Below are 15,317 nucleotides of genomic sequence, written 5' to 3'. Positions count from 1 at the left end.
TAAGACAGATGAGCTTGAAGCTCAGATGAAAATGGGGAACTACGATATTGTTGGGATAACGGAGACATGGCTGCAAGGGGATCAGGCCTGGGAATTGAGTGTACCAGGGTATACGTGCTATCGTAGAGACAGAAATATGGGAAGAGGAGGTGGGGTGGCCCTGTTGGTGAGGAATGAGATTCAGTCCTTAGCAAGAGGTGACTTGGGAACAGGGGAAGTAGAGTCTGTGTGGATTGAGCTGAGGAACAGTAAGGGTAAAAAGACCCTAATGGGTGTTGTGTACAGGCCCCCAAACAGTAGCGTGGATATTGGGTACAAGTTGATTAGGGAGTTAACATTGGCATGTGCTAAAGGTAATGCAGTAGTTATGGGGGATTTCAACATGCAGGCACACACAGCCAGCAGCCAGCTCGCGGCTTTCGATCTTCCATCTCTCACGACGCACCAGGCGGCAGAACCAACTTCGAGTCCGCCCGCCTTCAGAGCCACGAAATTCCAGCACCCTGAAGGCGCGCTAGTCTTCTAGGCCACGTCCTTGGCATATCGCTCTCTTCTCCTCGTAGCTCATACCTTCTAATCCAGGCAGCATCCTGGTACCCCTCTTCCACATCCTCTCCAAAGACACCGCATCCTTCCTGTAATGGGGCAGGCAAAATAGCACTTCAAATTCCAAGTACTGCTGAGACAAAGTTTTACAGACTATCACCAGCACCTCCTCCTCCTCCTCGTCCGCCTCCATCCTCATCCTTCTCCTCCTCCGTCCTCCTCCTCCTTCATCCTCCTCGTCGTCCTCCTCCTCCTTTTAATGGCAGTTGGCAGTCCAACTTAAAGGTGCATTCCCACCACCAACTGGACTGGAGTGTGTTGTAGAGAGTTGGGAAATAAATCCCCTACTATTTGTTTATCAAATGAAAACTAAATTACCCCAAAGAGCCCTATTGTTTGTAAATAATAAAAGACAATATTGTGAATTAAATTCAATTCAATTGCATTTCTTAGTAAAGTTTAGAAAACTGAAAAATGTCAAAAACCAAAGCTAGTCATGCAGCCTGCATTTGCTTTCTTTCAATCTTCACATTGTAAAAGAATATGTTCTACTCTTGCATAGTGATAAAGCCTACACATCCCAGAGTGATGTTTTCCAACAAGATACAAGGAAGAATTAAGCACAGTATGCCCAATTCTAAGTCAAGTCAATATAATTCCTTCCCTTCTTGTTTTACCCCCTTCTCCCATCAATCCAACAGTTTGGTGTATTCTGTAATGAAAACTTATGCCCATTATCCCATGTCTTGCCATAATCCTCTATTCGTAACCCCACCAACCCCTGAGATTCTGATTTGTTCAGTGGAAGGTCTGTATCCACAGATGAACTTTTCACAGCTTTTTTGGCCAATCAATCAACCTGCTCATTCCCCTCAACATCTCTATGTGCAGGGACCCATAAGCAGAAGACATGTAGACCAATGCTTTGAATATGAAATAAAGTTTGAAGAGCTTCCAGCGGTAAATCTGACCTACTGCTGGAATGAGCTGTTTTAAGAAAAAGAATCTGAGCAAATTATAACTTTACAAGGACAAATTTCCTCCACCCACTCTTAGCCACACAGCCAGAATCAAGTACAGATCTCATTAAGTTTAATAGAGCTGTATCATGACTTCCTGACTCCTGTACTGTATGCCCCTAGTGATGAAGGCAGGCATTTCATACACACCTTTTTTTGCCACACAATCTATTAGCATTGCCAACATCAGGAAGATTGGACTTGGACCCAAAATTCCTCTGTACATCAATGCCAATAACTGTATCCTTTCCACTTGCACTTGACCTTCCGAAGTGCTACACCTCACTTGTTCAGATGAAACTCTATTTGCCATTTGTCCGCTCAGATCTCCAAATGATCTGTGTCCTACTCTATCCTTTGACAACTTACTTCACTACCCACAATTTAATTCAACCAATATTTGCATTGTCTGCAAAGTTGCCAACTCACCTGTCTACAACTTTGTCTCAGTCATTTATATGTTGTATATATACCGTGTGTAGAATTCCCCATGGATCCTGTGCAGCTCAGAATGTTCCAAGGTTTATTTACTATCAAAGTTCACACTCTGAAATTCTTCTTCTCCGATTAGCCATGAAGCCACGAAAGAAAAGAAAGGTGACATGATCTTCAAACCCCAAATCCCCCCTCCCACACAAAAGAAGCAAATAGGAACAGAATAAGCACATTAACCTCCAAATCCCTCCTCCCACACAATAAAGAACAAAATGGGAACAGGCACTTCAACCCCAAAATCCCCCTCCCTGCAAAAAACATGAGCAAGATCAGGCAAAAAACACAGAATATTAAAAAGCTATAGGAATGAAAAAAGAATTCTAGTCCAAGTCCACATCCAAAACACAGAAAACTTGGGTAACACTCTCCAGGCAAAGCAGCAGGCCTTTCCCTCTCTGGCAGTGAGCGATTAAAAGACAGGCAGCCGTTGTTCACCCTCCACTTTCACCTCAATCTTAATCATCGGGATCAACCCACCATGAGAGGCCATTCAGTTTACTAACTAAAGCCCATGTAGTCAACATCCACTGCTCCCGTTATAAATCACCACCTCCTGAAAAACCTCAATGAAGTTTGCAAGACATGCTCTGCTCCACACAAAGCCATCCAGATGCGAGCAAATCCAGTCCCAGAAAATACTCTCCAATCACTTCTCCATCACTGGTGTAAAATCCATCGGCTATCATGAATTCGTTCTTTTTTCTAGTGCTCTTAATGTTTATTAAAGCAAATGCAGCAATATACGGCAAACATCCAGGCAAGCAAGAGGAGATCAAACCTTTTCTGGTCAAACCTCCCAGACTGTTTGCTCCCTTACCTGCAATTTAGAATGATGTAGAATGTGACCATAATCTGACTTTAGACCAAAAAACCCCATCCAGTGATTACTTCTCACGTCCTGAATGTGTCAATTCAGTGCTGAGCTATAGCTCTGCATGTGGCAGATGCTCAAATAGTCTTATTAAAGACGTGAAGGCATGTGCAGTCCATTGCAACTTATGAGATACTCCTCCCACCCAGATTTTACACAGAGATGCACACGATTCCAGCAAAGTTTAAATTTACAATAATTTACCTCTCTCTGAACTACCTCTTTAGATAGAAACTCCAGCATCACTAATATAACTGATAGTAGCCTTTTAAAAAATATTTATTTATTAATTAAATTTTTAGAAAATTACAAAGAATAAATGTAATGATAAAATAGTAAGATAGAGAAAAATAATATTAACCCTCCCCCCTTAACCCTTGTCTAAAGAAACAAAAAAAAGAAAGAAAGAAGAGAAAGATTGCCTGGATATCAGAGGATCCCCAGATGCTCCATGGAGTTCAAAATAATTTTAATATTTATTTTTACTTTCCCCAATTACTTGATAATTTTATCTTCAAAGGACCTATGTATTTAATCCTATCTTTTGTAGGTATGGGAGCCAAATTTTCAAAAATATATCATATTCATTTCTTAGATTGTATGTAATTTTTTCAAGTGGAAGACAACTATATATTTTATTATTCCAACGATCCATAGTTAAATATAAATCAGATTTCCAAGTAACTGCGATAACTTTTTTGGCTACTACCAATACAATTTTTATAAAGTTTTTCTGATACTTATTCAATTTAAGTTTCGACATTATCCCTTCAATGTCTCCTAATAAAAATAATATTCGGCTATGTGCGAGTTGTACTCCAGTAATTTGTTCCAATAAACGTCTTAGATTTATCCAAAATGATTGAATTTTAAAACAAGACCAAGTAGAATGTAAAAAAAGTACCGATTTCTTGATCACATCGAAAACATTGGTCAGACATATTTGAACTTAATCTATTTATTTTCTGTGGTGTTACATATAATTGATGTAAAACATTATATTGTACTAATCTAAGTCGATCATTTATTGTATTTATCATACTATCAGAACATAATCTTGACCAGCTTTTTCCATCAATTTTAATATTCAAATCAGATTCCCATTTTTGTCTTGATTTATGAATTCCTGATTTATTGTCTGTTTTTGAATCAAATTGTACATACAAGATGTAATTTTTTTAATTTTTCCTTTTTGAATTAATATTTCTATTTCACTAGGTTTTGGCATCAACATTGTTTGACCCAGCTTTTCTCGTACATAAGCCTTTAATTGAAAATAACAGAAAAGAGTGTTGTTTGATATTTTATATTTATTTTTTAATTGATCAAACGACATCAATATACCTCCTTCAAAACAATCACCTATATATTTAATCCCCTTTTGGAACTAATTATGTAAAAGTTTATTATCCATTGTAAAAGGAATAAGCCTATTTTGAATTAAAGTCCTTTTTGCTAATAAAGATTTCTTTATCTCATCGTCCATATTTACCTTATTCCATAAATCAATCAAATGTCTTAATATAGGAGATTCTTTTTTTTCCAGTATCTATTTGAATTTCCATTTATATATAAAATCTTCTGGTATATTTTCTCCTATCTTATCTAATTTTATTCTAATCCATGCCAGTTTTTCTTCATCAAAAAAGACGCAATAAATCTAAGTTGAATTGCTTTATAATAATTCTTAAAGTTTGGAAGTTGTAAACCTACTAAATCAAATTTACATGTCAATTTTTCCAATGATATTTTTGACATCTTTCCTTTCCAAAGAAATTTCCTTACATATTTATTCAGTTCTTGAAAAAACTTTTGAGGTAATTGTATGGGTAAAGTTTGGAATAAATATTGCAATCTAGGAAATATATTCATTTTTACAGCATTAACTCTACCTGTTAATGTTATTGCTAACATCATCCATTTATCAAGATCCTCTTTTACTTTTTTTAATAATGGCAAATAATTTTGTTTATATAAATTTTTTACATCATTATCAACTCTAATACCTATTTATAATACTCCATTTATTGGCCATATAAATTGAGTTACTAATCGACATTGATTATAATTTCCTTTGGTAAGGGGTAAAATTTCACTTTTATCCCAATTTACTTTATACCCTGATACTTTCCCATATTCTTCCAATCTAAAAGATAATCTTTGCAAAGATTGCAATGGGTTTGTTAAATAAATCAAAACATCATCAGCAAATAAATTAATCTTATATTCTTCTTGATTAACTCTAAAGCCCCTGATGTCTGAATCTGTTCTAATTAATTCAGCTAATGTTTCTATTACCAATACAAATAGAGCAGGTGATAATGGGCAGCCTTGTCTAGTTGACCTCGTTAAGCAAAATGGTGTTGAAATCCGACCATTTGTAACTACTTTAGATTGAGGATTAGTATTTAAGGTTTTAATCCGTTGCATGAAAGATTTTCCTAACTCATATTTTTCCAATACCTTAAATAAAAGATCCCATTCCAATCTATCAAATGCTTTTTCTGCATCCAAAGCAACTGCCACACTCATTTCCTCTCTTTTTTGTGCCAAATGAATTATACTAAGTAACCGGGTTATATTATCCATTGATTATTTTTAATAAAACCTGTTTGATCCATATGTGTTAATTTTGGTAAATATTTAGATATTCTATTAGATACAATTTTTGCTATTATTTTATAATCTGTATTCAACAAAGAAATAGGCCTAGATGAGGTTGGTTTTAAAGGATCTCTATCTTTTTTTGGCAATACAGTTATGATCGCTGTTAAAAAAGATTGTGGGAGTTTATGCATTCTTTCCACTTGATATATTAATTCCATAAAAGGAGGAATTAATAAATCTTTAAATTTTTTATAAAATTCAGGAGGAAAACCATCTTCTCCTGGGGATTTATTACTCTGAAGTGATCCTGAAGCTTCTTCAACCTCTTTTAATGTAAAGGGCATATCTAATCCTTTCTGTTCTTCCAAATTTAATTTTGGAAGGGTTATTTGTGATAAAAATTTATCTATCTCAGCAATCTTATTTTGTGATTCTGATTGATATAGTTCAGTATAAAATTTTTTTAAAGTTTCATTAATTTCTAAAGGTTTATAAGTAACCTTATTTACACTTGTTCTAATTGGATTTATTGTTTTAGAAGCCTGTTCTGTTTTCAACTGCCAAGCAAGAATCTTATGTGATCTTTCACCTAATTCATAATATTTCTGTTTAGTTCTCATAATTGCTTTTTCTGTACGATATGTCTGGAGTGTATTATATTGTAATTTTTTATTAACAAGTTGTCTTCGTTTTTCTTCTGTCATATATCTTTGAGATTCTTTTTCTAACTTTATGATATCTTTTTCCAATTGGTCTATTTTTGCCATGTATTCCTTCTTAATTTTAGATGTATAACTTATAATCTGACCTCTTAAATATGTTTTCATCACATCCCATAATACAATTTTATCCTCAACTGAATGTAAATTTCTATCAATAAAAAATTGAATCTGTTTTTTCATAAAATCACAAAAATCTTGACGTTTTAATAAAATTGAATTAAATCATCTACAGATCGATTCCTCCTTATCCATCATTACCATTGTCATTATCAAGGGGGAATGATCTGACAGTATTCTTGCTTTATATTCCACACTTTTCACTCTATCCTGAATATTTTTTGATAATTAAAAAATCAATCCTTGAGTAAGATTTATGTCTATTTGAATAAAATGAATAGTCTCTTTCTCTTGGATTAATTTTTCTCCATATATCAATCAGGTTTAAATCTTTCATTAATGATAAAGTTAGTTTTATTACTTTTGATTTTGTAGCAGCTTTAGTTGACCTATCCAAAACTTGATCTAAACAAAAATTAAAGTTTCCACCTATTAATATTTTATCATGTGCATCAGCCAAGTTCAAAAAAACTTCTTGTATGAATTTTGCGTCAATTTCATTTGGTGCATAAATGTTCATAAGAGTCCATAATTCTGAAAAAAATTGACAATGTATAATCACATATCTCCCCACAGAATCAATTACTACATTTTGTATTTTAATTGGTAAAGTTTTATTAACCAAAATTGCAACTCCTCTCGATTTTGAATTAAATGAAGCTGCAATGACATTTCCAACCCAATCTCTCTTTAATTTCTTATGTTCTGTTTCTGTTAAATGTGTTTCTTGTAAAAAAAAGCTATATCTCCTTTCATTTTCTTTATATATGTTAAAACTCTTTTTCTTTTCACAGGTCCATTAAGTCCATTAACATTAAATCTTAAAAATTTAAGTAAATTAATCATTCATAATACCTTGGGAACTCTTTAAAATTCTCCATGTTACTATGAGTCTCTTTTCTTTTTCAATCTTTTTATTAAATTTCTTATATAAAAAAGTAACATAATATTATATTAAATAGGTTATAAATACACTAGATTTGAGGTTAAATTAGTAATAAGATAACAATATCTTATTAAAATATCAGCAAAAAAATCGTACAATAATCAATCAAACTTATATTGATTATACATGAAAAAAATAAGAATAATCATCAAAAGAAAAAAATATATAAAAATGCAAGAAAAATAGTATATTAAAAAAAATATACCTAAACTAACATGGGCAATAATAATAGTTTATATGTATATGATAGTGTCAAAAACTCCGGAACTCCATACCTGAACAAGAATAAAAAGAGAAAAGGTCTGGAAGAGGCCAAATTAATTCATATGAACGTCGAATGAACGGTCCCCAAGTTTCTTCAAATTTAATTGATGAATCAAAAATAGTACTTCTAATTTTTTCTAAGCTCAGACAAGAGATAGTTTGAGAGAACCACTGAAACGTGGTAGGAGGGTTTACTTCTTTCAATTTTGTAATATAGACCTTCTGGCCATTAATGTTGCAAAGGCGATCATTCGTCTAATTGAAGGGGAAAGTCGACTACCATCCTCATTTGGTATACCAAAGATTGCAGTGATAAAATGAGGTTGTAAATCAATATTCCAAATTGAGGAAATGGTAGCAAATATGTCCTAACAATAGTTATATAAGGTGGGACATGACCAAAACATATGGGTCAATGAGGCCACATCTGAATGACATCTGTCACATTGAGGGTTAATATGAGAATAAAATCGAGCAAGCTTATCTTTAGACATATGAGCTCTATTTACGACCTTAAATTGTATTAAAGCATGTTTAGCACATATAGAAGAAGAATTAACCATTTGTAGAATTTTTTCCCATTTTTCTGTTGATATATTATATTGAAGTTCTTTTTCCCACTCTTGTTTAATTCTACCTGATACTTCTGGTTGTATCTTCATAATCATATTATAAATAAGAGCCACTAATCCCTTCTGACAAGGATTCAAGGTAAAAATCATATCTGAAAAATCTATCAAAGTTGAATTGGGAAAGGATGGTAGAATTTTATATAAAAAATTTCTAATTTGTAAATATCTAAAAAAATTAGATTTAGGTAACTTAAATTTGTTGGAAAGTTGGTCAAAAGACATCAAACTACCTTCAGAAAAAAGATCACGAAAACATATTATACCTTTCCTTTTCCATATGCTAAAAGCTTGATCTGTTAAAGAAGGTTTAAAAAAGAAGTTAAGTAAGATAGGGCTATCAAGAACAAAGTTTTTCAGAGTAAAAAACGTAGGAAATTGAAACCAAAGTTACTATGAGTCTCTCCCCAACCATCCAAGCAAAAAAGAAGAACAATAGAAGAAAGGTAACTAATATATAAGAAAAAAAACAAAATACCCCCCCCCCACTAATATTGTGAATAAAAAGAATACAACATTACCCCCCCCCCTATTTTACGGATCATGGCAATCGCCATGATTGGACACGTGAAACTCGCAGCCATCGATCAGGAGCTCCTCCAGCTCCCCCGCAAAAAAAAAAGAAAATATATTAGTGAAGAAAAAAAAAGAAAATAATTAGTCTCTACTCCCAGTTAATACTCCTCAACTTTTTTTTTCCTTATAAATGTCCGTCAAGTCCAACCTTATTTCAGTCTTCATCATTAGTCCACTTCATTGCTATAATTCTTTACTCCTCCTCGTGGATATCAGGTAGTTCTTGTACAAACTTCTCCGCTTTCCGGTAGTCAACGAAAAATCATCTTTCTTCGTTATCCAGGAAAATTATCAATTTTGCTGGGTAGCTCAATAAAAATTTATAGCCCTTTTCCCATAAAGATATTTTCACTGGATTAAATTCCTTCCGCCTCTTCAGAAGATCATAACTTATGTCTGGATAAAAAAAAAACTCTTTTCCCTTCTAACATCAATGGCCCATTTATCTTTTTAGCACCTTGAGTAGCTGCCTTCAAGATCATTTCTTTATCTTGGTAGCTTAAGCATTTTATCAAAATTGATCTTGGATTTTGATCTTGTTGAGGTCTTGGTCTTAAAGCTCTGTGTGCTCTTTCAATTTCAATTACTTGGCTTCTTTCTTTCATTTCCAAAATTTTCGGAATCCATTCTTGGAAGAATTTTATTGGATTTTCTCGCTCTGTACCTTCCATAAGACCAACTATTTTAATATTATTTCGTCTACTAGAGTTTTCAAGCACATCTATTTTTTCCAACATCTGTTTTCTTTCTATTGTCCAGGCAAGATTATTGTCTTCTATCTTATCTATTCTTTCAGTGTTTTCTTCCATTTTTCTTCCATCTCTTTAACTTTATTATTCATCTTCTTTTGTTTTTCCACCACATTATCGAGTGTAATCTGCATCCTTCTTATATCTGTTCTTATAGCATTTAATTCATTCATCATATATATCAGGGTATCTCTTATGTCTCCTTTAATCTCCTCCTTCTTTTCCTCTTCTTCTTCATCTGTGTTTCCCAAAGAATCTGATTCCACTTCTGATTCACTTCCAATTTCACTTCCAGCCGTAGTTGGGATTTGTAATTTTGTTAATATCTGTTCATGCATACTTGTTACTTCGCGCATGCGTAGTTCTTGCTGCTTCTTCTTAGAGACCGCCGACATTGCCGCAACTTCCTGTCCCGCATCATCAGAAGTGCCATGTACTTCACCGGGAGGAGATCCAACTTGAGTACGAGGCTTCGCCGAGATGGTTAGGCCTTTTTCCCCGCTGATTTACACAGTCTTCGAAGTAGTAGCTTTCTTCTGTTTCGGTTTAGGAGCCATATCTAAAAATAATCCTGAGTTGCTTATAAATAGTTTCTAGTAGGTATTTGTTAACTCTTCTTCATTTAAACCCTATTTCATTACTTTTTACGAGGGAGCTGGATTCCCAACGTCTAGAGCCTACGTCATCACGTGACGCCCCCCATGGATTCGTTCTTGAACTATGGAACAACATTCACTATCTCCAATTCTCCAGCATTCCACCATTACCCTCTGTCTTCCGTGGGCAAGACAGAGGAAGGAGTTTTGTCAAAATGCCAGAAATCCCAGAAATTTCCTCTCTTGCCTCTCTCATTTACTGGTGGTGATGAATCAGCATATGGAGGAAAATTGAAAGTTAGGCTGAGTGGTGTCATAGCAACAACCTCTCACTCAATGTCAGCAAGACCAAGGAACTGGCTTCAGAAGAGGGAAATCAGAGGTCCATGAGCCAGTCCTCATTGGTGGTGGATCAGAGGTGAGAGGGTTAGCAACTTTAAATTCCGGGTTGTTAGTATTCCAGAGAACCTGTCCTGGACCCAGCAAGCAAAGTTATTTGTGAAGAAAGCACGGCAGTGCCTTTACTTCCTTAGGAGTGTGCAGAGATTCAGCATGACATCAGAATCAGGTTTATTATCACCAGCATGTGATATGAAATTTGTTAACTTAGCAGCAGCAGTTCAATGCAATACATAACCTAGCAGAGAGAGAGAAAAAAATAAATAAAATAAAACACAATAATAAATAAACAAGTAAATCAATTACATATGTTGATAGAATACATCGAAAATTTTGACAAAAATTTATAGTTGTGTGGCAGGAAATGTATTGACCGGCAGCAACATGGCCTGATGTGGGAACACCAATACCTTTGAACAGAAAATCTTGCAAAAGGTAGTGGATTTGGCACAGTGTATCATGGGTAAAGCCCTCCTAACCATTGAGCGCATCTACATGAAACACCTTCATGTAAAAGCAGCATCCATCATCAGAGATCCTCATCGCCCAGGCCACGCTCTTTTCTCACTGCTGCCATCAGGTAGAAGGTACAAGAGCCTCAGGACTCACACTACCGGGTTCAAGAAGTTACCAGCCCTCACCCATCAGACTCTTGAACAAAAGGGGATAACTACACTCACTTGCCCATCCAGTGAAATGTTCCCACAACCAATGATATTTCCTTGGATTGTTTTTGTTATTTCATATTATTTATTGCTACTTATATAATTTTGCTTTTGTACAGTTTGTTGTCTTCTGCGCTCCACTGGATCTTTCATTGATCCGGTTACAGTTACAGTTCTGTAGGTTTGCTGAGTATGTCCAAAGGAAAATGAATCTCAGGGCCTATATACGTACTCTGATAATAACATTTACTTTGTATAGATCAGAAACAGAATCAGGTTTATTATTATCGGCATGTGTTGTGAAATTTGTTAACTTAGCAGCAGCAGTTCAATGCAATACATAATATAGAAGAAGAGAAAAAAGAATCAATCAATTAAAATATACCGTATGTATATTGAATAGATGAAAATCATCAAAAAACAGAAATAATACATATTCAAAAAGTGAGCTGGTGTTCATGGGTTCAATGTATATTTAGGAATCGAATGGCAGAGGGGAAGAATCTGTTCCTGAATCGCTGAGTGTGTGTCTTCAGGCTTCTGTACCTCATATCTGATGGTAACAGTGAGAAAAGGATGTGCTCTGGGTGCTGGAGGTCCTTTACAATGGATGCTGTCTTTCTGAGACACCGCTCCTTGAAGATGTCCTTCCTGGGTACTTTGTAGACTCGTACCCAAGATGGAGCCAACTAAATTTAAACCCTCTGCAGTTTCTTTCGATCCTGTCAGTAACCCCCCATACCAGACAGTGATGCAGCCTGTCAGAATGCTCTCCATGGTACATCTACAGAAGTTTTTGAGTGTTTTTGTTGACATAGCAAATCTCTTCAAACTCCTAATGACGTATAGTCGCTGTCTTGCCTTCTCTTTAACTGTATTGATATGTTGAGACAAGGTTAGATCCTTAGATATCTTGACACTCAGGAACTTGAAACTGCTCACTCTCACCACTTCTGATCCCTCTATGAGGATTGGTATGTGTTCCTTCATCTTACCCTTCCTGAAGTCCACAATCAGCTCTTTTGTCTTACTGACGTTGAGTGCCAGGTTGTTGCTGCAACACCACTCCACTAGTTGGCATATCTCACTCCTGTACGCTCTCATCTCCAACTGAGATTCTACGAACAATGGTTGTATCATCAGCAAATTTTTAGATGGTATTTGAGCTGTGCCTAGCCACACAGTCAGGAGTATAGAGAGAGCAGAGCAGTGGGCTAAGCACACACCCCTGATTTACACCAGTGGTGATCGTCAGCGAGAATGAGATATTATCACTAATCCACACAGATTGTAGTCTTCCAGTTAGGAAGTTGAGGATCCAGTTGAAGGGGGAGGTACAGGTGCCCAGGTTCTGTAACTTCTCCGTCAGGATTGTGGGAATGAGGGTGTTGAATACTGAGCTATTATCGATAAACAGTATCCTGACATAGGTTTTTGTACTGTCCAGGTGATCTAAGGCCGTGTGAAGAGCCATTGAGATTGCATCTGACGTTGACCTATTGTGGCGATAGATCCCACAGGCCCTGGGGATTTATCCACTTTATTTCTCTTTGAAAGACTCAAAACCACCTTCTACTTTATTTCAAAATGTCCTGGTACAGTAGGATTTCACAGAGTGATTTCACTATCTTTCATAATCTAATCCTCAGCGAACAACTTTTGTTACCCTTTTGCTTTTAATGTATGTAAAAAATGCCTTGGTATTTTCTTTAATCATAATTGCCAATGGCATTTCATGTCTACTTTTTACCCTCCTTATTCCTTGCTTGTGTTCTTTCTGGCTTTCTTTATATTCCTGAAACATCCTGTCTTAATTCAACTTCCAAATATTTAACGTGTTTCATCAAGCAGCATCTGTGGAGAGAAAAACAGTTAATGTCTCAAGTTGATGAACCGGGAAAGATTAGAAATCAATAAACGTGATTGCAAGCAGCTTTAATACTTATGCGTTATGAATTCATGTTGAATTTTTCCTAATGACTATTATTTCTCCATCTGTCATTAACTACAGGTTCAGGAAGTAAACCTTGGATTCAGATGACGGGATACCATGGAGTGGGAGTCCAGCTTGTGTGTAAATCCAGTGGATGGTATCCTGAGCCAGAGATCCAGTGGATCGGTGGGGATGGAAATGCATTAACAGAGGCTCAGACAAAGTACCACAGAGACTCGGGTCTTGTAAATGTTGAGAGCAGTGTTGGAGTAACGAGGCAATCATCGGGCAAACTGAAGTGCATTATCAGGAGCGAAGTTTTGAAAATAGAACATACGGCAATTATTACAATATCAGGTTTGTAAATTATGATGTTTGATCATTGAAGAAGAAAGATGATCTAATTTCTACTGAAAACCTAACTACCAAAGAATAGTTTGTCTCCATAATGTCTTTGCCAAAATCTTATACCTGTTGAAGACTGTCACTTGTATTTAAACTTAAGTCTACTGTTAGTGACAATTTTGCTGTTTGTGCATCTTTTAAATCTAGCACACCATTAAAGGCCAATTGAATCCACAACTTGTCCATTTAGGTTGGACTTCAACACAGATATTTTCAATCCTTTGATACTCAGGTGAATCATAAATTCCATCTGAGTGGATACAACTTGGAACTTTTCCAAAAACATTAACATTACAAAACATTTCCCGAAGTATTAACATCTGTTGCATTGACCTACCCTTGAACTATTGACATTGCTATGCCCAAGATGAAAGTTCTGTTGATGTTGCAGCTATGGTCCGATTTAAAGAAAATCTATAAAAATAATCATCCAGATTACTACTGAAAACTTGTATAATTTGGTCCAAGCTAATACGATCAGAGTGGAATTCCTGGCTAAATGATCAGTGTGGGAAAACCCCTCATAATTTTGTATACCTCTGTGAAATCTCCCCTCAGTCGTCTACATTCCAGTAAATAAAGCTCAAAGCAATTCAATCTCGTCCCATAACACAGGGGCTCAGGTTTCGGTAAATTCCTTGTAAATTTTCTCTGCACTCTTTCAATCTGATTTACATCTTTCTGGTAGGCAGGTGATCAAAACCGGACACAATACTTCAACTTAGGCTGCACAAACATCTTAGTCAATTTGTACCTAACATTCCACTCTTGTACTAAATACATTGATGTGTGAAGGCCAATATGCCAAAAAGTTTTCTTTATGACTCTTATCTTTTCAAAAAAAAAATTTCTTTATTTGAAACACCACTTTCAAAGAATTTTGGACTATATTCCCAGATCCCTCTGTTCTACCACACTCCTCAGTTCCCTACCACTCACCGTGTAAGACCAACCCTGGTTGGTTCTACTGAAGTGCAACACCTCACACTTGTCTGTATTAAACTGCATCTGCCATTTTTCATCCCATTTTTCCAGGTCTTCCAGATCTGCTGTAAGCCCTGATCATCTTCATCCCTGTTCAGTAACCCCCAATCCTGATGCCATCCCTAAATTTGATGATGTAGTTTACCACATTATCATCCAGTTTGTTGATATGGATGACAAACAACAATGTACCCAGCACCGATCCCTGCGGCAGACCACTAGTAACAGGCCCCTAGTCAGAGGGGCAGCCATCTACAATGGTCTCTGGCTTCAAACGAGAAATCAAAGTCTCTTGCAATCTTGAAAGTCAATTGACTGAACCTTCTTCACCAAACTACAATGCACTGCCTTCTCAAAGGCCTTGTATACAATATCCACTGCCTTGCCTTCATCAACTTTCTTTGTAACTTCCTCAAAATCTCTGTAAGATAGGTTAGACAAATTTATCACACGCAAAGCTGTATTAGCTATCCTGATCAGTCACTGTCTATTCAAATACTTTTATATCTGGTCCCTTAGAACTCTTCCCAAAAACTTTCCAGTACTGACCTCAGGCTCATATGCGGATAATTTCCTGGCTTATTCATAAACAGCAGAACAACATTAGCTATCCTCCAATCCTCTGGCACCTCACCTGTGGCTAAGGATGTTTAAAATATCACTGCTGGGGTCCCTGTAATTTCTGCATTAGCCTCCCACAGGGTCTGAGAGAATATCTTGTCAGATCCTGTGATTTATCCTCCCTAATTTGCCTCAAGACAGCAAACACCTCCTCTTCTGTAATCTTTATCAGG

At 35.9% G+C, this 15,317-nt stretch overlaps 1 protein-coding gene across 2 annotated transcripts in view; it reads left to right on the top strand.

The window, feature by feature from the left end:
• The window catches only part of LOC132394657 (butyrophilin subfamily 1 member A1-like), an 81,718-nt gene that overhangs the window by 22,935 nt on the left and 43,466 nt on the right, over nt 1-15,317 (top strand). For both annotated transcript variants that reach the window (XM_059971020.1, XM_059971019.1), the window contains exon 5: nt 13,213-13,491. In XM_059971020.1, the coding sequence (XP_059827003.1) occupies nt 13,213-13,491 (279 nt within the window). The remainder of the gene's footprint in view (nt 1-13,212; nt 13,492-15,317) is intronic.

This window comes from Hypanus sabinus, chromosome 5, assembly GCF_030144855.1.
Source record: "Hypanus sabinus isolate sHypSab1 chromosome 5, sHypSab1.hap1, whole genome shotgun sequence".
Taxonomy (NCBI): Eukaryota; Metazoa; Chordata; class Chondrichthyes; order Myliobatiformes; family Dasyatidae; genus Hypanus; species Hypanus sabinus.
Note: the sequence above shows the minus strand (reverse complement) of the source record. Positions and strands in the feature narration are given on the sequence as shown.